This window comes from Muntiacus reevesi, chromosome 2 (genome assembly GCF_963930625.1).
Source record: "Muntiacus reevesi chromosome 2, mMunRee1.1, whole genome shotgun sequence".
In the NCBI taxonomy this organism is placed as follows: Eukaryota; Metazoa; Chordata; class Mammalia; order Artiodactyla; family Cervidae; genus Muntiacus; species Muntiacus reevesi.
This window is the reverse complement of record NC_089250.1, coordinates 38,658,543-38,679,192: the sequence shown is the minus strand read 5'-3', so window position 1 is coordinate 38,679,192 and position 20,650 is coordinate 38,658,543. Positions and strand designations below refer to the sequence as shown.

Below are 20,650 nucleotides of genomic sequence, written 5' to 3'. Positions count from 1 at the left end.
AAAAAAGGAATAAGGTCAAAAATGAAAATCAGTTTGCTATAATCCTGTGATGTAACTGCCGCCTAAAGATCCATATAATTCTTCTGTGCACTGAAGCAGGTAGAGTTGTTTTTGCACATTTCTAAACTATAAAGAATTAGAAATTAAAGGGATAATGTATTTTCATATTCGCACAGTGGTATGTCACAAAACAGGCAGAACTCAAGCTAGAATTTTTAAGTTACTAAACTAATTAAGTTGCCCACACAGAGTTTAGCACAACTCGATACGTTAAAAAGGATCTATGGTATTGGGGAAAATCATATGATGTCATCAGTGAAAGGAGGGAGTAAAGTTCAGTAGGAGGGCATGCAATATAGAAGCCTATCAGTACCAGCTCCCCAAATTAGAGGTTCTCTGCCACCACTAACCTGGCACTAAACTGTGACTGGAGAGAAGCAGGGGACTTCCCAACCAGTCCAGTGATTCAGGACCGAGCATCAACTCTGGTGGGAGCCTGTTGGCCACCCCGTTCTCAACAAGTTAACACGGCAGTAGGGGATACTGGTGGCCTACCATTACTCTGTCTCCCTTCCTTTCTTAGTAACGGATTCCTGGGACATATGCCCAGTTGGAACATTTCCCCACTTATGACCTAAGAAGTCAGGCGAGATAAGCAGGCATCTTTCATGAGGGATGCCTTGGAAGCGGGAGGGAAGAGGGCAGTGGGAAAAGTCATTTTGCCCTAGTCCTTCCTCTTTCCTGCCTCTTGCACATGAAATGGCTGGAACCACAGCGGCCACCACAAGATGCTGAGGATAGAAAAACATTCTAAAGGCAGAATAACAAAAGACAGATGGGTCTGGGTTCCTGATGACACCTGGAAGCCACTTTACCAGAACTGAGTTGCTTTTCTCCAGATATTTTTAATGAAAGAAAAAAAACTTAAACAAAATGAAACAACAACAACAAAAAACAACAACCTGTTTATCTGACTCAAGCTATATATATTAAGTTCCAGAATTTGTGTGCTGTGAAAACTTTTAAAAGCCATCAAGGGTAACCTCTGCACCACAGCTATGGGAAGGAGCAGGAAGGAAAGGGTAAGGAGGAAGGAAGGGGAAGGAGACAGGGAAAGAGGGAGAGAGGAGAGAGAGAGACAAAGATGAAGAACTGGAGCCAGACCACCTGGGCTCTAACCTTAGCCCCTAATCTGCCACCCTGCTGTGACTGTGGACAATTTGTCTTGTCTGGCCTTGGGCCTCAGCCTCACGGCATCTCAGTTGCCTCATCTGTGAAATGGGGCTTCCTGCATTTCTCCAGTTAATTCTGCTTTGCTGGATGTGATGATTGCTGCTGCTTCTAACAGCTGTATGAATTTGCCTGACACCTTTTGCTGTTGCCCCGTGTATCTCTCTTTTCGCTTTTACCCTCTGGCTGCCCATCTTTGCCCCGCTTCCTGGCTTCCCCAGAGCACTGCCACGAGGGGAGTCCCAGCCATGGTTTTCCCATGGCCACGCTGACTCATCTGACTTCAGGCTGACACACTTTTATCTTTCCTCTTTTTGAGATGACTCACAGCGCGGCGTAGGGGCAGGCCTCTCTTGGTCTGCATGATGTGCCAAGAGCTGTGGAGGGGGCTCGGGGACCCCAGTTGTAAGCTCTTGCCCACAGTTTTTTCAGAACCAGTGTGCGCTCAGCAATCAGAATAACTAATCCATACATGGGTTGAGGGGGAGGGGTTAGAGGGTGCTGAATGTGAACCAGAAAAATCTTCATCTTCCAAAATGGAAAGGCCATAGGTCATATCAGAAGTCGACCGATCAAGGGGAAAACTACAAACACATTTCTGCGAGTTCTGGGGAGCAACCCATGAAGACTGAGTAACGGAAATGACTTGGAATGGTTGAACCTGGAGAGAGGGCTTGAAAGTAGAGACTAGCCCTCCTCATGAGAAACCCTGCAACACAGTGTAGCTTGTGCATGGATTTTCTCATTTAAAAAAAAAAAAAAAAGTGTGGTAGATCTGGATATCAAAAATATTGCACGATATTTTAGACTGATCCGTGCCATTTACAAGACAGATTAGAGGTTAAGGTTTGTAATTATATTTTATAACAGATGTAACATATAGTCTTCTTACTTACTTTCATCAGTTTGTTAGTATGTTTTTAAATCACAAAATTGGGACAAAACCAGGAGAGACTGGAAGAGAAGGAAATAGGGAGAGAAATAAGAGCTGGAAGCTCCCAATGAATTCAGCTGCCTTTAAAAAATACCAGCTTAGGTACCTTTAGTTTTCATGTCCTTCTGGAAAAATTAAATTGGAACACTCTTGATCACTTCTTCATTTCATGTTGCCCAGTGTAAAAAGGGCAAGAGCTTAATGTGCCACAGACGAAAGCCGTGGGGCAGCTGGGCACACATGGGCAGGCGCCCGGGACTCCGGACAGCTGGCCGGGCCACCTCGCACATTTTCCCAAGTCCACAGTCACAGGGAGCAGCTGGAGCTCTGAGGTGGGGGTGGGGTGGGGGACAGAGGAGTGCTTGCTGTTTTCTTCTGATTTCATGTTCAAAAAAGAGGAATATTTAAGGACCTAGTTTATTTTTATACTTCATCCAGAAAAAAAAAAAATCCTTTTCTACACGTGGAGAATTGGATTTCTTTAAAAGAAGAAGGAGAAGAAGAAGAAGGGGGGAAGGAGGTAGGAAGAAAAGACATCACTCAGAGGTTGATCCGAGCTGGACCATCAGGGGTTCCCTTGACGGCCTTGGCCTCACCTGGAAACAAGTCAGAATTGAGGTTTCTCAGCCACACCCTCCCCCCACCTGCTGGCATCTGCATTTTAATGAGATGCACAGGGGACGTGTGTGCATAGGGCAGCTGGAGAAGTGCTGCTCTAAAGTAAGATGAGGTTCTAGAATGTTCGAGTCCATAGTTCTCCAACCTAGCCTCAAATCAGTGTAAGTTCAATGCATGAAGCAGGGCACCCAAAGTCGGTGCTCTGGGACAACCCAGATGGTGGGGAGGCAGGTGGAAGGGGGCTTCAGGATGGGGGGATACATGTATACCTGTGGCTGATTCATGTTGATGTATGGCAAAAACCATCACAATGTTGTAATTATCTTCCAATTAAATTTATTTTTTTTTTTAAAAAGAATCAACTGGGAGCTTCAAAAAAAAATACTGATGACTGGGTCCCACTCACCCAAGATTAATTAAACAAAGCCTCTGGGGGCGGGGCCCAGCCTGGGTTTATTTCAGAAGTGCCCCAGGCGCACTCAACCAGTAACTGGGGTTCAGTGATCGAAGTAAGTGACGCTCAGGTTTGCCAGGCTGTCTGTCCTCACCACGACCACCAGCTCAACCATGAGTGAATCCCCATGGTAGCATGGGACAGGACCAGGAAAACATCACCAGTGCTTTCGTGGGACATGGTGGAGGGGGTGGATAGCTCCATATAAACCCAACTTGGAGTCTATCCAGTTCCTTGGAGGAAATGTAACAAAAAGACTCCATCATCTAAATCTCTTTCCATCAAAGAGATGACCTATTTCTGCACAAAATGCTGCTGCATTGCAGAGTGAGAATGTTCAAACTCAGCTTCAGTCACATTCTGCGGCATTTTCCTCGAGTAGAGTTTGAGAATTTAACCCAGATGGAGAGTACCAGGTAAGCCACCAGCCACACTCCCTAGAGCTTTGTAACCAAGACACACATTAACACAAGGGTGACAGAAGGTGTGCATGTCTGAAATATTTCCTTGCAAGCCTGGCACCATCGCCAAATGTTAGGCTCTTGAAAGTGTTAGTTGCTCAGATGTGTCTGACTCTTTGCAACCCTATGGACTGCAGCCCGCCAGGCTCCTCTGTCCATGGGATTTTCCAGGCAAGGATAATGGAGTGGGTTGACATTCCCTCCTCCAGGGGATCTCCTGGACCCAGGGATTGGACCCAGGTCTCCCGCATTGCAGGTGGATTCTTTACCATCCAAGCCATCAGGGAAGCCGTAGGCTCTTGAGGCAAAGTTAATTTCCTGTAGATGCATGACAGGCTGGGTCTGGATTCTGCTCTGGTGAGTGGCAAGTGTTCGACTTTGGGACCACAGCTTCAAGGATGACATTTCTCCAGTTTGCTGCGGTTTTTATCCTTGGGAAGAATGCTTTCTTGGAATGGGTTTTCAGGAGGACCCAGTTCTGGTCATGCGTGCAGGTGGGAGGCACACTCTTGGCTCTGGGATGTGGGGCCGGCCACCTGTGCCCCATCCCCCCGCCCCGCATCCCCCGGCCCTTGAGAGCTTCCCTGGTACTGCCGTCCAGTGCAGAGGATGAGGTGGTCGTAGAGCACGACTTTCTCTCTCGAAACGATGACCTGCTTGGCTGCTCGGTCTATGGCAGTCATCCTACCAACCACCACGTTGACCCAGGAGCACAGCGACATCAATTCATGATCTCTGTCATTATAGCAGTGGCTGCGGAGAGAGAGGCTCCATCAGTGACATCTGAGCAGCTGACAGTGGGCATTAATTAGACATCTGGTGAGCTGATTCAGGGCCCCTGGTAGGCCGAGCCCGCGCTCTTGCTGAGAACTTACAAGGACCTGGGCAGGCTAGGAGATTTGTCCTTGTGAGACATTTAGTTGCCAATTGACATCTTCCTATTAAAGCTACGTTGTTTCGCTTGGGGTAGGCCGGTCCACGCCAGGGAGGGTGCACGTGCGCCTGTGTGTGTGTGTGTGTGTGTGTGTGTGTGTGATCATTTCTAATACTCTTTTTTCCAATGGATGGCTGGTGTAAATTTACTTTAGCTGTTGAACTGTCATATTGACAACTGTCGTCTTGTCATATTGACCACAGACTCGGAGTCAATGAGGATGAAGAAAGTGACACCTGAGGATCCCAAAGGCAGGGGTCGAGGTCCAGAATACAGAGAACCCCGCCCATCTGCAAAGGCTTTTTGATAAATGATTCATTTCCAGAATAAGCATATGGATTCATGCCAAAACAACAAAACATATTTTATTTAAAGAAAGTGTCAACTGGGGAATTATGTTTGCATCCAGTACAATCCCTGGGGACTTTGGGGAGTCCCTCCTAACGACAAAGGTGATTTATAGGGAACTCTGCTTCCATAAGAGCAGGTCCAGGATGGACGAGTTTGCTTCTCTGGGTTCCATTTGAGGATGAACACAACACTGTAATGGGAGAAAAGTAGATTTCCTGTGGCTTTGGGTTTATTTAGATTTCTGTAAGGGTTGTTTCCAGAATCTTCTGGAGGGTGTGACCTCAGGTATAGGACGTTTTAATAACCCTGTTTTGAAGACCAAGAGTGCAGTATAGCAAAACAGTGAGAGTCTGTTTAAACCCAGGCTTCCCCGAGCCAGGGTCTGTGTCCCTGCTCTGTTGCCAAGGAAACTGGGTCCTGGGGACTCTGCACCCCTTTTCAGAACTTCACCATCTCCACCTCTGAGCAGGAGATAATGACCCCTCCTCACCTACCTCGAGGGTTGTGAGGAATGGATATGAGAATGTAAGAGATGCTGTCTGGTCAAGTGGGATGCATATGTGAGGAGTATTAGTCCGGATAATGTTAACGATACACAATCCTGTTTACTCTGCTTAGAGGCAAACAGGATTCTGAAGTGGTAATGGGAGAACATTTTTTCTTTTTGATCCATGCGTAGAGTCTGCTCACACCACACAAAAAGAACCCTGGTAATGGATACACATTAGACCCTGTTACAGGGCCTGTGAAAGAGAAGCGAGTCTGCGCTTTGTATCTCTCCATGCAGCAAAACTTAAAAAACAAGAAAATTTCTTCTTAATAAGAAAAGAAAATAGGGGGCTGACCTGTCACAGGGAAATAGCAGAGAGTGAAATGAAATTCTTTTTTAAAAAGCCATGTTGGTACCTTTATAGGAAAACAGGATGTTTAACTGATTTCGTACATTCACGAAGAGACCCGTGAAGGACTGTTCCTACTTGGGACATCATCCATTCCTAACAGAGTGGTACTGTCAGCCATCCAAGATGGGGAAAAAATTAAATTTCATTAACGCACAGGGATTTGTCACATGAGGATCTGCTCAAAGATGACAGTGCTCAGGGGAAATTTGGGAAAGTCTAAGATGAGTGTTATTTGTAATGACAGTCGGCCAGTCGTGTTGATAATTTCAGAATTCATATCTCAGAGCTCAGATCTGAAGCTCTGTCCAGCAGGCTGGCACTCAGAAACACTGGGGCTTTAGGGAACCTCAGGAAGCATGGAAAATGTGGGATGCTTCCTTTTACAGCCTGTGACCACACAGAATGATATTTCTCAGTTTAGGACATCACTGGGCAGGCAATGCCCATCTGTTTTGGATATTATAAACCATCCTGGACCTCCTTTAATTTATCCATCAGGTAGGTGAACCTAGATACGGGAGGCTGTAAGTGTTCTGCCTATAAAATTATTTCCTAGGCAGAGTAAATGAATATTAAGATTCTCACATGGCAGGGACTGTCTCATGGCTTGGAGACCAGAGAAATATCTCCACTAGGGTTCTCTGGGAGACAAGAGAAGAAACCAAAGAAGGGAGGTCAATGAAACTTCATGTTTCTCAAGTGAGCTTGACCCTGACACAGAAATAATGTGAAAAGTTGTCTTCATAGAACATTCCGGAGACAGGTAACAAGGAGGGGGAAAAAAAAGTAGAAATGCAGAGTGGCCTGCTGGCTCAAAGTTGCAGTGACCTCAAACCTAGAGATCGGAAGTCTTAGCCTAAGGTCCCAGGTGCAAAATTAGGAGCGAACTCCAGGGGAATATTAATAAATGTAAGTGTGGTGAAGACCTGCATTTCATGGAATTGGAACCCTACAGAATGGGAAAGAATCTCAGAGGTTTTCAGGAGGGTTTATTGTGACACTCACGGAAGAAGGAGCATCGTAATTAACCTTCAGTGGTTCAGAGTTGATTGTCTAGTTAGCGGCTTTCTCCCTCTGCCTGTTCCCCCTTCCTCCCAGTGCCTCCCTTTCTGTTGCAGTCATTAGCACTTCCACCAGAGGCTGTACAGTGTGGGGGCATGGGGAAAGGGCACAAAACACGGCTCTTCAAAAAATAGTAATGGCAATAATAAATCCAAACACTGGTTATGGAAAAGTTCAGAATTTATATTGTGTTGGCCAAAAGGTTCATTCAAGTTTTTCCAGGAGATAGTATGGAAAAACCCGATTGAACTTCTTGGCCAACCCAATATTTAGCACGAGGAATTTGAATATTAAATTTACAGATGTCAGCACACTTGCTATTTTTTAACTCCATGATCAGAAAGTTTCCTATATCTTGATCTGAGGACCATTTGAAAGTCAGCATCCTGTTGATGTTTCAATTTGTAGCTTCTGTGGGTTAGGATAACATGCTGGTCCCCATTCAGAAGCATCTTATATGGCTGTGTTATCTAGTCCCTGTCTACACCCTGGTGGAGGGGACTTTGGTAGGTACTTTTTGAAGGTAACCATTATCCATTTGACATAATTTACTGAGCACCTGCTAAGTGTTGAACATCATCCCAGACACTGGGACCCATCAGTGAACAAAAAGGCAAAAAATTCCAGCCCTTGTGGAGTTTGCAATATAGTTGAAGGATTCAGAATCAACCATTTTAAAGGCAAATTGTATATTTACAAGGATTTCAGTAGTAAGGAAGAGAGCAAAGAAGGAGGATTGGAGTGTCTTGGAGAACTGGTTGCAGACAATTGGGTGGTCAGAATGGGTCTCATGGAAAAATATAAGTCGCTCAGTCATGTCCAACTCCGCAGACCTATGGACTGTAGCCCACCAGGCTCCTCTGTCCACGGAATTCCCCAGATAAGAATACTGGAGTGGGCTGCCATGCCCTTCTCCGGGGATCCTCCCAACCTAGGGATCGAACCTGGGTCTCCTGCAACGCAGGCAGATTCTTTACCATTTGAGCCACCGGGGAGTAAAGACCTCCAAGGTGGGGACTTGCCTCTTGTGTTTGAGAATCATCAAGGAGGCTGGTGAGGCTACAGTGGAGAGAACAAGGGCAAACATAGTAAAAGAGGGGGTTAGAGGTGTCAGCAGAAAAGGACAGGCTTCAGACTGAACGGAGCATCTGGAACTTTCTGTGATGACAGAATCCTTCTGCAGCTGGCCTGTCTGATAGGAGAGCTACAAGCTACACGTGGTTAGTCGGCCACTTGAAAAGTGGCTCAAGTAATTGAAGGGCTGAACTTTAATCCCCCTGAACTGTAATTAATTGGAACTTAAGCAGCCACATGTGGCTTGCGGGGGCTGGACAGAGCAGCTCCTGGCCGCTGGTGAGCTGACATGATCTGATTCACGTTTCTGCAGCCTTTTTCTGGCGACTGGGCCGATAGCATGGATGGGGGGGGGGGGGGAAGAACAGGGGCAGAGGCACCAGGTGACCGACTGCCAGCCACACGCAGGTCCCTGCAGCATCAGGCCGGCAGAGTGTCACTCTCTTATCTGTTCTCTTCTAAAACACATCTGGCCTGGAGACTGACAGGAAACCTTGGCCAGGCCGACTGAATTACATTCCTCGTGAGACAATGATTGGGAACATGGGTATTTCCTGGGAATTGTGTCATTTGGAAAGACAGAAAGTGAGGGAAAGGGTGTGCATGGATTGACTGTCCTCGCTCAGCCAGAACTTGGCATTAACTGATTTTAACCCAAAACTCCAGTGAGGCTGGTTTAGCCAAGCATGAACCACAATCAAATCCCTCAAAGCACAGAGAGATGAAGTCCCCTTTGTGGTGGGGGCAGAATCTAAACCCCCATCGACCTGGCTCCAAACCCAGACCCTTCTGACGGCGCTCTGATGATGTCCTTACCAAAACCCTGAAGTTTATAGTCTGGTTTTAAACGTAATGGGTCAAAATGAGCCTGGTTCTGCTGGCAAGGTGGCTGCTGATTTTGTCACTGACAGCAAAATCAGCCTTTTTCACAGAGGAAAGAGGATCCTTCTTCATGGATCTAAAATTAACACCACCACCACCCCCCAACCGAGAACAATTTCCTCCCTCCTTCCTGGAGAAACTGGGACATTGTTTCTAGAGGTAGGGAGCCTAATCATGCCTGTACCCACGCTTTGCTCAGGAAATTAAAATGAGTGGAAGCTGAGTGATAATGAAATGGCATTTTCTAGAAAGGATGTTGTCAAAGACTGATTCTGCGGGGACAGAAACATTGATACTTGCCTTGGTCAGCTCCAAAGACCTTTGCTTCATCGACCTCGGGTGGTAGAGGGCTGGGTGGGTCTGAGACCCTCTCCCCAGGGAGGCACCCAACCTTCAGCTCCCTCCAGCAGGTTGCCTGTTCTGATGCAAATACGGTCACCAAGCTCCCCTGCCCTGGCGTGTCACTCAGAACCTGAGTGTTGGTGGTGTCTGGGTCAGCAGACTCAGTCCCAGATGTCTGGAACAGGCCAGCATCGACCCAACCCTGCCATTCACTCTGAACTTGCATCTGCATGTACTAAAGAGCGTCTGAACCCACAGGAAAAGCCCACCACTTCCCTTTTCTACTGTTTAGCAGAAAAAGGACAGCACATAAATGAGGGCATTTAGGCTTCAGTATGAAAAAGCAGGGGAAGGATAAACTGGGGGTTTGGGATCAACAGATACACACTGCTATATACAAAATAGATCATCAACAAGGACCGACCGTGCAGCACAGGGGACTCTACTCAATATTCTGTAATAACTATGTGGGAGAAGAGTCTAAAAAAGAATGGATATATGTATAAATGGATCACTGTGCTCTAACCTGAAACTAACACGACATTGTAAATCATCCTTACCATATAAAATAAATGCCATATAAAATAAACTTTTAAAAATGAAATTCATACTCATTTGCTAAAAATTTCCTTTGTTCATTGCCCAGAAGTTTTTTTCCTGGGAGTCCGTAGGTTGAAATCAAGGTGAGATTACTGAACTTCAGATGAGAGCTAAGGAGAAAGAAGAAAAAAAAAAAAAAAGGTAAAGCACAATTCTGTGAAAGTTCATTGTAATTCAGCTGAACCTTATTTCACATGTCTTCTAATTGTGGCTGCTTTCTTTCACAATAGCAACTCTTTTTGCAAAAACCTTTCAAGAGAACCAACCATTTAAAGGAGAAAGAGGGCGTTGGAACAGCTAATGACACAAACTTTCCAAACTGCCATCCTGTGAAGGCAGAACATCAATTTTTAAAAAATTTACTTTTTAGAGTAAAACAAAATCAAACTGCAAATTAGGAGGAAGCAGGTAGATTTAGTGTAAGTCAAAATTGGGAAGATCTCCCAGAGAAGGGATAAGCTAACCATTCCAGTATTCATGGGCTTCCCTCATGGTTCAGATGGTAAAGAATCCACATGTAATGTGGAAGACCTGGGTTCAATCCCTGGGTTGGGAAGATCCCCTGGCGGAGGGCATGGCAACTCATTCCAGTACGCTTGCCTGGAGAATCCCCATGAACAGAGGAGCCTGGTGGGCTACAGTTCACGGGGTCACAAAGAGTCAGACATGACTGAGCAACTAAGTGCGTGCACACACACAAACACACACACACACACACACGCAAAGTCTGAGTTTCAGATGACTTCCGAGAAACAGCATGGAACCCTAACCACCAGAGTGAAAACCTGCTGAGTGCTTGCACTCAGGGGTTCTGCAAGGCCCTCCCCGAGTCCTTGAAGCAGTACTATTACTACCCTGACTCTACTGTGTGGAATGGAGGCAAAGCAATTCGCCCAAGAGAGTACATCCAGGAAGTCTGGAGGTAGGATGTGAACCAGGTTGTTTGGCTCCAGCATCTTCTCATCTAACCTTGGTCTCCACTGCCCTGTAAGACCCCAAACTGTGGACAGGGATGCAAAGGTCATCTAATTCCCACAGTCAACAACAGATTTACGACTTTCAGATGTTTGTCACTACTCAAATCAGGAGGCCACCGCATCACAGAGGAGAGAATGCTGGAGGTTTCCTTTCGAGAGCAAAGCTGCCTTATATTTATTCGCATCAGGCTTTCCAGGGCTCAAGGTGCCCTTATGGGCATTGTCATAGAGATTAATCTTCAAGACAATTTCTGCTGGGGGCGGGAGGCAGGTTTGCATTTATCTGTATTTCAGACTGAAGAAAATCAAGGTTGGAAATGGTAGATAATTTCTTCATGGTCAGGAAGGTCAGAAGCAGCTGGACCAGAAATGAAAACCTTGCCTTCTGACCCCAAGTAGCAACCACTGCATTCACCCAGGTTTCCTGGAGACCAGTGGCCTGGGGGGTGGTGAGCAGTCTACTCAGCAAACATGTTAAGTGAGCGCTTCTCAGTGCTCCTTCCCTCTAGGTCTCCCTGAAATATTTACAGCTCTCCTGCTGGGCAGATCTACCCTCCAGGTCGAGTCAGCAACATTTTCTGGGTGAGCTGATCTTCTCCTGGCCTTCAGCAGGACAAGGAAGGTATTTTTTTCCCCTAAAAATCTCTTCTTGGTTCACCCCTCCCCTTATACCAACCAATGTCAAAAAAGAAACCGTCTCCAAGTTAGAGAAGAACACCTGCCCTCCTTACCCAGGAGGGAACTGGAAAATTTCCAAACGTGGAAATGCTATCAATTTGCTGACAATCTGTTAAGTACCATTAAAAGCTGGAGCCTTTTGGTGAGGGCACACACGGCCGGCAATGGAATAAACTCAACTGCACCTGACATTTAAAAGTAGCTAAATATTATGAAAGGGTCTGCTCTAAAGTCTCTAGGGATGTGTGTCATTTAAAGATGAATATTCTTATTTGATACAAAGAAAACCAAGAACATCTATCCTCTAACAATAATAATTTTGAATCCATTCAAATAACATAAAGGTTACAATTAACCCCAACTACTTAGGGCTGCCAGTCTGCAAAGACACCAATCATAGGCCTTTGATTTCTTACCATTTAATGGAAAATGCAAATAATAATACATGTTTATACTCACGTGTGGTCAAAATTTATTTGGGCTTTGGAGGCTAAGTGATCAAAATGTGGTTTATGTATATAAATAACATCTATATGCAGGCCTCTTTCACATCTCTGTGTGAATAGGAGGCTTAGTGATTATTCAGCGATATCTTTTACAACAGAAACAATCTCTTTGGCACTGAATAATTTGAACTAACAACATGGACCACTTGTAAAATGACTTTAATTTGCCAAATTACTGCCCTGCATTGCCCTGAATTATGATATTATACAGTTACAGGTTTCACCAAAAGATTAGAGGAGGGGCATTTTCTTAATTTTTATCTATTCGTTAATTTTTATCTATTTTTATTTACTCCTCTGCTTTAGCTTCAGCCAGATTCCTTCTGTGCTCTCCCTTGTGGCTTCTCTGATTCTTCATCCACTCTTCAGTGTTGCCATTTCACCCTTTCTCATTCTCCTTACTATGCCCTGTCTCATTTTCAAGTGAGAACACCTCCCATGTCATAAGGAAAACAGAAAAGAGCCCCCCACCCGACAGGACCCCTCCCCCATTTCCCTTTGTGCCACCTCCACATACTCCAACAAGAGCAATCTTCCTTCCCGCTCCGATTCAGAAGAGAGAGGTCCCGCATTAACCCTGTCTCCTCTTCAAGCTCCCCTCCTGTCTCTCCCAGCAAATTTCTCTTTCAGCTGTACTTAAGAAACCTGAAAGTGACCTGTCTCGTGCTGATACGGTGGAGCCATGCCATCAGCAGACCCTGCTTCTCTGCTGCTCTTGCGTGCCTTCCATTCCCAAGATCACCTCAGGTCCAAGGTGGCTCCTGCAGCTCCAGCCATCACATCCACCCTACATCCACACTATAGGCAGGAGGGAGGAGGAATGGGGAGCAAGGGCTGCTCTTTAAGGAGCTTCCCTGAAAGTCTCACGTGGCATGGTCCGCTGACATAGCAGAACTTAGTGACATGGCCTTATGTAGCAGCAAGGAAGGCTGGGAGATGTGGTTTTTCAAAGAGAAACACACTGGGTTTTCCAAGAACCACACTGCCCAGGGTTCTGTTATCAAGACAAAGTACAGAATAAATACTGGGCGGCAGCTAGAAGTCTCTACGCACTGACTTGTAAAGGAATGGTGGGTGGGAATGAGAGAAGATCCTCATATTATCCAGGGTCCAGGCAGGAAGTGGACAGGTGACTCCACAGGGTTTGACTGAAGACAAAGGCAGAGATGTGTGCAGGGTTCTGGGGCTCACCCATGGACTAGCAGTGGTGGGTAAGGTGCCACTGCTGATGGTAATCCTGAGGAGGGAGGGCTGGAGGACATAGGGATGGCTGGGGCCGGGGAGGAGGCCCCATCCAGGAGCTAACATATAGAACTCTCAATCTGAGACGGCACTGTCTTGAGGTTCTCCTTGAAGACTGCTTTCTTCACCATCTCCTCCTCCATGGCCCATCTACCCTTTGCCAAGCTTTCCAGGCTCCATGCTCAGCCTGGGATTGACCAGGTGATGGAATCGACCACCATGACTTCATCTTACATCTTTAAATTATACTTTTTTTCTGAGCTAGAAATCTAATTTCTAGATGCCCATCAGTCCTAATGTGGCCACTCCACAGGCATACCAAATTCAGTACGTGTCTAAACAATGGGACGGGTCTGTGGCCCCCTCCACTTCTCTCTCAACTTCATCAAAGGCATGGTCAACTGATCACCTCTTAAGTTGGGAACCTGGGGCTCCTACCCTCCCTCTCCTTCCCCACAACTGGTCACCACGTCTAGTTATGTTTGCATTGTCCATGTCTCTTGAACACCCAATACCTGCCATTCTCAGGACACACTGCCTTAGCTCACCTTTTTGCCTAGAGAAAACAGTCCCAGGGTTAGTCTCTCTGGCACAAGTATCTCTCCTGTCTATCTTCCTGGGAACTCTTTTTAATTAAATCCAAGCTTAATTGTTCCTGGCTTAAAGTCCCCGTATCTACTCAACACTTTGCTGAATGCAGAGCAGTGTGGCTAAGACCATGGGGTCAAGGGTCAGAATGCCTTACTGGACTCCTGGCTGGAGCACTTTCTAGCTCTTTGACCTCAGGCAACCTATTCAACCTTTCTGTGGCTCAGTTTCTGGCCCGTGAAATGAAAATAATAAAGCTTCGCTCCTCATATGAGGGATGTGAGGATGAGATTAAAAAGCACCTATAAAACACTGAGAATATTTCCTGTTACACTGAACATTTTCAATGCATATTAATTATTTTTATGACCAAAACATTAAGTTCAAATTCATGAGCCTGGTATCTCAGTTCCTACGTTTGGGGCATAACCTTGCCTCCCCACTGTTCTTTGAAAGTCAACTTCTTGCTGTTCCATGAAGTTCCTGACTCTTTCATGCCTTTATATGAAATTACCACCAGCATTTCCATTTAATCTCCAACCTCATATCTTTCTGTGATAGCTATCACTGTCAGCCTGATTTAGAAACATCCAAATATTTAATTTCTTAAATTTATAACTGAGTATCAGATACTCTTAGATAGTCATAATACTCTTAGTTATAATAATCTTAGGTACTCTTAGAATACTCTGAGAGAGTTATAAAATACTCTTAGATATAATACTCTTAGATAGTTATGGTGGCCCAGACAGTAAAGAATTCACCAGCAATGTGGGAGACCTGGGTTCGATTCCCATGTTGGTAAGATCCCCTGGAGAAGGAAATGGCAATGCACTCCAGTATTCTTGCCTGAAGAATCCCATGGACAGAAGAGCCTGGCGGGCTACAGTCCCCGAGGTCACCAAGAGTCAGACATAACTGAGTGACTTTCACAAGAGTATCAATCCACAATCATTGTACTGTTTATCATGTACATATAGATCTTAGCTTTTTTTCAGATGAAATATGGAGATAAAACATTTAAGGCTTTTATTCTTTCAATATTCAAAATTCAATATTATTTCAATATTCAATAATCAAAAAGTTTCTGCACACAGAAGAGGGGGTCATGGGGGCATTTGGGTATGGACATGTGTTAGACTAGATGGCAGAAGCAGTGGCACCTCAGAAAAGGCACTATCTTGGGTCTCACACTATCGGCTTTATGCGTGAAAACAAAATGTAGCATCACTGTGAGCCCTCCACTCTGAAATCAAAGGTCATCATGCCGTGGAACCAAAAAAAAAAAGGAAAAAAAGTTCAGTGAAGTGCTCAGGCCAATGAAACATTAAACAAGTGCACCTGCATTTTCACAGCAGATAATTCCAGTGGGATTTCATGTTGCTGTGGATACAGAGGGAGGAACGGCTCAAAGACACTTGTGAGGCAGGGAGGGATTAGAGTATCCAGGGAAATAAGTAAAAGGTATTGCGTTTCGTTCCATGCTTTGGAAGGACAGCTACAGAATTAGGCCTAAACGTTCTTATCCTTCACATAAAGAGGGTCACATTGCCAAGTTATGGTGAACACGATAAAAGAAACACAATGCTTCTCAGGTTGCTTACCCTTCTGGGCAGTAGAAACCTGTCAACCTGCCAGTGAATGCGTATTATTTTTTATTTTTATGTCTTTACTGATTTCCTTGGGGGGTGCATAATTAGGACAACCAAAGCAAGTAATTTAATTAACTGTTTCCATTAATGGTTTTATTCAAACAAACAGATAATGTGGAGGGAAACCAATTATCCCATATAAATCTAAATGCTACAATTTAATTTACTAAAATCTCTGCTTTCTGAATCGCTCAGCACAATGACAAAAATATTTGCCAACTGAACGCTGAATCCCAGCTCGAGATGGATATTTAAGCAAACTGCACATTTGACTAGTCCAAGAATAACTCAGACCTAATCTGGTCTTAATGATACCACGTGATTTCACAAAATGAATAAAATGATGGAATTTCAAAGTTAGGAGTTATGTGGACTTACAATATGAGAGGAAAAATACAGGGAGAAAGCACATCAAAGAGAAATATTTCTTATGAGTAGAGAACCTATTAAGAGAATCTAGGTTTTCTTCTGGAAAATGTTTAACTTCCTTCTGCAATATTTTTTTCTGCTTAGATTACAAAAGAGACTTTTGGACAATGTCCTTGACCACTGACTTCATTTTTGTTGTGTGAGTCAAAACGACACACAGCAGCTGCCTGTGTGGCCACAAAGCTGTCGGTAACGGTACACTCTGACCTCCGGGGGAAAACTGGATGGATAGAAGCCTGTGATCAGTGATCCTAAACCCTTTGAGAAGGGATGCAGTCAGTCTTCACTGAGTGGATGCCGTCTTGCATATCTCCCCTGCTCCTGGAAGCCCCTGGAGGAACCAGGATGGAGCCCAGAGGGCCAAGGAAGAAGTCGCTTAAACCTGCCTGCGTCCAGGCTTGTGTGTGGCGTCAAGGATCTCTTATCAACACTGGATCCACAATTAGGCACAACATCCTGCCTGGCATGACCTTGGTGACCTGTGGATTCTCCAGGGACCTGGCAGGGGAGGGAGACTGGTGGTTAGGATAAGGGGAGTTGGATGGGAGAGACTTGGGGAGCAGGATCTCAGAGGAAAAGCTTATGTATCTGTGCATGAAGGTTAAAACATAATCCTTACCAAAAAAAAAGAAAACGAGTGTAATGCTTCAAATGTCCATTGAACAAATGAGAACAAAATTTGGGAGTTCCAACAAAAAGAACAAAATAAAACTGAGTTTTGTTTTATGATTTAGAGGAAGTGATTTAAGATGTTTTCCTCTCTACATACATGAAGTAAAAATGTCATTCTCTTCTCCAGTGGACCACGTTTTGTCAGAACTCTCCACCATGACCCGTCCATCTTGGGTGGCCCTACACGTCATGGCTCATGTTAGACAAGGCTGTGGTCCATGTGACCAGACTGGTTAGTTTTCTGTGATTGTGGTTTTCATTCTGTCTGCCTTCTGATGAAGAAGGATAAGCGGCAAACAAAACACGGTCCACTGGAGAAGGGAATGGCAAACCACTTCCGTATTCTTGTCTTTAGAACCCCATGAACAGTAGAAAAGACAGAAAGATAGGACACTGAAAGACGAATTCCCCAGGTCACCAAGTGCCCAATAAGCTACTGCAGATCAGTGGAGAAATAACTCCAGAAAGAATGAAGAGATGAAGCCAAAGCAAAAACAATACCCAGTTGTGGATGTGACTGGTGATGGAAGTAAAGTCCAATGCTTAAAGAGCAATATTGCATAGGAACCTGGACTGTTATGTCCATGAATCAAGGCAAATTGGAAATGGTCAAACAAGAGATGGCAAGAGTGAACATCGACATTCTAGGAATCAGTGAACTAAAATGGACTAGAATGGATATTTAACCCAGAGGACCATTATATCTACTACTGAGGGCAAGAATCCCTTAGAAGAAATGGAGTAGTCATCATAGTCAACAAAAGAGTCTGAAATGCAGTATTTGGATGCAATCTCAAAAACGACAGAATGATCTCTGTTTGTTTCCAAGGCAAACCATTCAATATCATGCTAATTCAAGTCTATGCCCTGACCAGTAATGCTGAAGAAGCTGAAGTTGAATGGTTCATGAAGACCTACAAGATCTTCTAGAACTAACACCCAAAAAAGATGTCCTTTTCCTTATAAGGGACTGAAATGCAAAAGTAGGAAGTCAAGAAATACCTGGAGTAACAGGAAAATTTGGCCTTGGAGTGTAGAATAAAGCAGGGCAAAGCCTAATAGAGGTTTGCCAAGAAAATGTACTGATCATAGCAAACGCCATCATCCAAAAACACAAGAGAAGACTCTACACATGGACATCACCAGACGGTCAATACTGAAATCAGATTGATTATATTCCTTGCAACCAAAGATGGAGAAGCTCTATACAGTCAGCAAAACCAAGACTGGGAGCTGACTGTGGCTCAGATCATGAACTCCTTAATGCCAAATTCAGACTTAAATTGAAGAAAGTAGGGAAAACCACTAGACCATTCAGGTATGACCTAAATCAAATCCCTTATGATTATACAGTGAAAATGAGAAATAAATTCAAGGGGTTAAATCTGATAGAGTGCCTGAAGAACTATGGAAGGAGGTTCATGACACTGTATAGGAGGCAGTGATCAAGACCATCCCCAAGGGAAGAAATGCAAAAAGGCAAAATTGTTGTCTGAGGAGGCCTTAAAAATAGTTGTGAAAAGAAGAGAAGCAAAAGGCAAAGGAGAAAAGGGAATATATACCCATTTGAATGTAGAGTTCCAAAGAAAAGCAAGGAGAGATAAGAAAACCTTCCTCAGCAATGAATGCAAAGAAACAGAGAAAATCAATAGAATGGGAAAGACTAGAGATCTCTTCAAGAAAATCAGAGATACCAAGGGAACATTTCAAGCAAAGATGGGCTCAATAAAGGACAGAAATGGTAGGGACCTAACAGAAGTAGAAGATATTAAGAAGAGGTGGCAACAATACACAGAAGAACTAAACAAAAATGATCTTCATGACCCAGATAACCACAATGGTGTGATCACTCACCTAGAGCCAGACATCCTGGAATGCAAAGTCAAGTGGGCCTTAGGAAGCATCTCGACGAACAAAGCTAGTGGAGGTGGTGGAATTTCAGTTGAGCTATTTCAAATCCTAAAAGATGATGCTGTGAAAGTACTGTACTCAATATGCCAGCAAACTTGGAAAACTCAGCAGTGGCCACAGAACTGGAAAAGGTCAGTTTTCATTCCAATCCCAAAGAAAGGCAATGTCAAAGAATGCTCAAACTACTGCACAATTGCACTCATCTCACATGCTAGCAAAGTAATAATCAAAATTCTCCAAGCCAGGTTTCAACAGTACATGAACTGTGAACTTTCAGATGTTTAAACTGGATTTAGAAAAGGCAGAGCAAACAGGGATCAAATTGCCAACATCCGTTGGATCAAAGAAAAAGCAAGAGAGTTCCAGAAATCATCTACTTCTGCTTTATTGAGTATGCCAACGCCTTTGTTGCGTGGATCGCAACAAACTGTGGAAAATTCTTCAAGAGATGGTAATACCAGACCACCTGACCTGCCTCCTGAGAAATCTGTATGCAGGTCAAGAAGCAACAGTTAGAACTGGACATGGAACAACAGACTGGTTCCAAATCAGGAAAGGAGTATGTCAAAGCTGTATATTGTCACCCTGCTTATTTAACTTATATGCAGAATACATCATGTGAAATGCTGGGCTGGATGAAAAACAAGCTGGAATCAAGATTGCTGGGAGAAATATCAATAACCTCAGATATGCAGATGACATCACACTTACGGCAGAAAGCAAAGAAGAACTAAAGAGCCACTTGATGAAAGTGAATGAGGAGAGTAAAAAAGTTGGCTTAAAACTCAACATTCAGAAAATGAAGATCATGGCATCTGGTCCCATCACTTCATGGCAAATAGATGGGGAAACAATGGAAACAGTGAGAGACTTTATTTTGGGGGGGACTCCAAAATCACTGCAGATGGTGACTGCAGCCATGAAATTAAAAGATGCTTGCTCCTTGGAAGAAGTTATGACCAACCTAGACAGCATATTAAAAAGTAGAGACATTACTTTGCCAACAAAGATCCGTCTGGACAAAGTTATGGTTTTTCCAGTAGTCAGGTATGGATGTGAGAGATGGATTATAAAGAAAGCTGAGTGCTGAAGAATTGATGCTTTTGAACTGTGGTGTTGGAGAAGACTCTTGAGAGTCCCTTGGATAGCAGGGAGATCCAACCAGTCCATCCTAAAGGAAATCAGTCCTGAATATTCATTGGAAGGACTGAGGCTGAAGCTGAAACTCCAAACTTGGGCTACCTGATGTGAAGAACTGACGCATTGGAAAAGACCCTGATGCTGGGAAAGATTGAAGGCAGAAGAGAAGGGGATGACAGAGGATGAGACGGTTGGATGGCATCACTGACTCAATGGCCATGAGTTTGAGTAAACTCTGGGAGTTGGTGAGGGACAGTGAAGTCTGGCATGCTTCCCAGGGGTCACAAAGTCCATGCGGTCACAAACAGTCAGACATAACTGAGCAACTGAATTGAAAAATGCCATACATTTATCCTTTGAGCATGTGCAAGGTGTAAATACCAAGATGACACCTATAAAAGGCAAACTGGAAACCCTTCACACATGAGAGGTCGCAAAGTACAAGACAGAATCAGGATCACTCCTCACGACTGGAAAAAACAAGCATTGTGGGAATTCAATGGCAAATGAGAGGTAGCTTCCCTGGTGGTCAAGTGGCTAAGAATCTGCCTGCCAATGTAGGAGACACAGGTTCAGTCCCTGGTCTGGGAGGATTCCACATGCCATGGAGGAACTAAGGCTGTGGGCCACAAGTACTGAATCCCATGCACCCTAGAGCCTGTGCTCTGCAACAAGAAGCCACCACAATGAGAAGCCCATGTGCTGCAACAAAGAGTAACCCCCACTTGCTATGGCTAGAGAAAGACCATGCAGCAACAAAGACCCAGTGCAGCCAAAAATAAAATTAAAATAAACAAATAAAAAGACCTGGATAGTTTTTTTTTTCCATTTATTAGTTGGAGGCTAATTACAATATTGTAGTGGTTTTTGCCATACATTGACATGAAGCAGCCATGGATTTACATGTATTCCCCATCCCAATCCCCGCTCCCACCTCCCTCTCCACCCAATCCCTCTGGGTCTTCCCAGTGCACCAGCCCTGAGCACTTGTCTCATGCATCCAACCTGGGC

The 20,650-nt window shown here is 44.5% G+C and overlaps 1 protein-coding gene across 1 annotated transcript in view; it reads right to left on the bottom strand.

Moving 5' to 3' along the window:
- Nucleotides 1-20,650, bottom strand: part of CFAP61 (cilia and flagella associated protein 61) — a 231,542-nt gene that overhangs the window by 72,535 nt on the left and 138,357 nt on the right. The window contains exons 19-20 of the mRNA XM_065921324.1: nt 9,856-9,954; nt 4,286-4,450 (exon numbers count right to left, since the gene is read on the bottom strand). Of these exons, the coding sequence (XP_065777396.1) occupies nt 4,286-4,450; nt 9,856-9,954 (264 nt within the window). The remainder of the gene's footprint in view (nt 1-4,285; nt 4,451-9,855; nt 9,955-20,650) is intronic.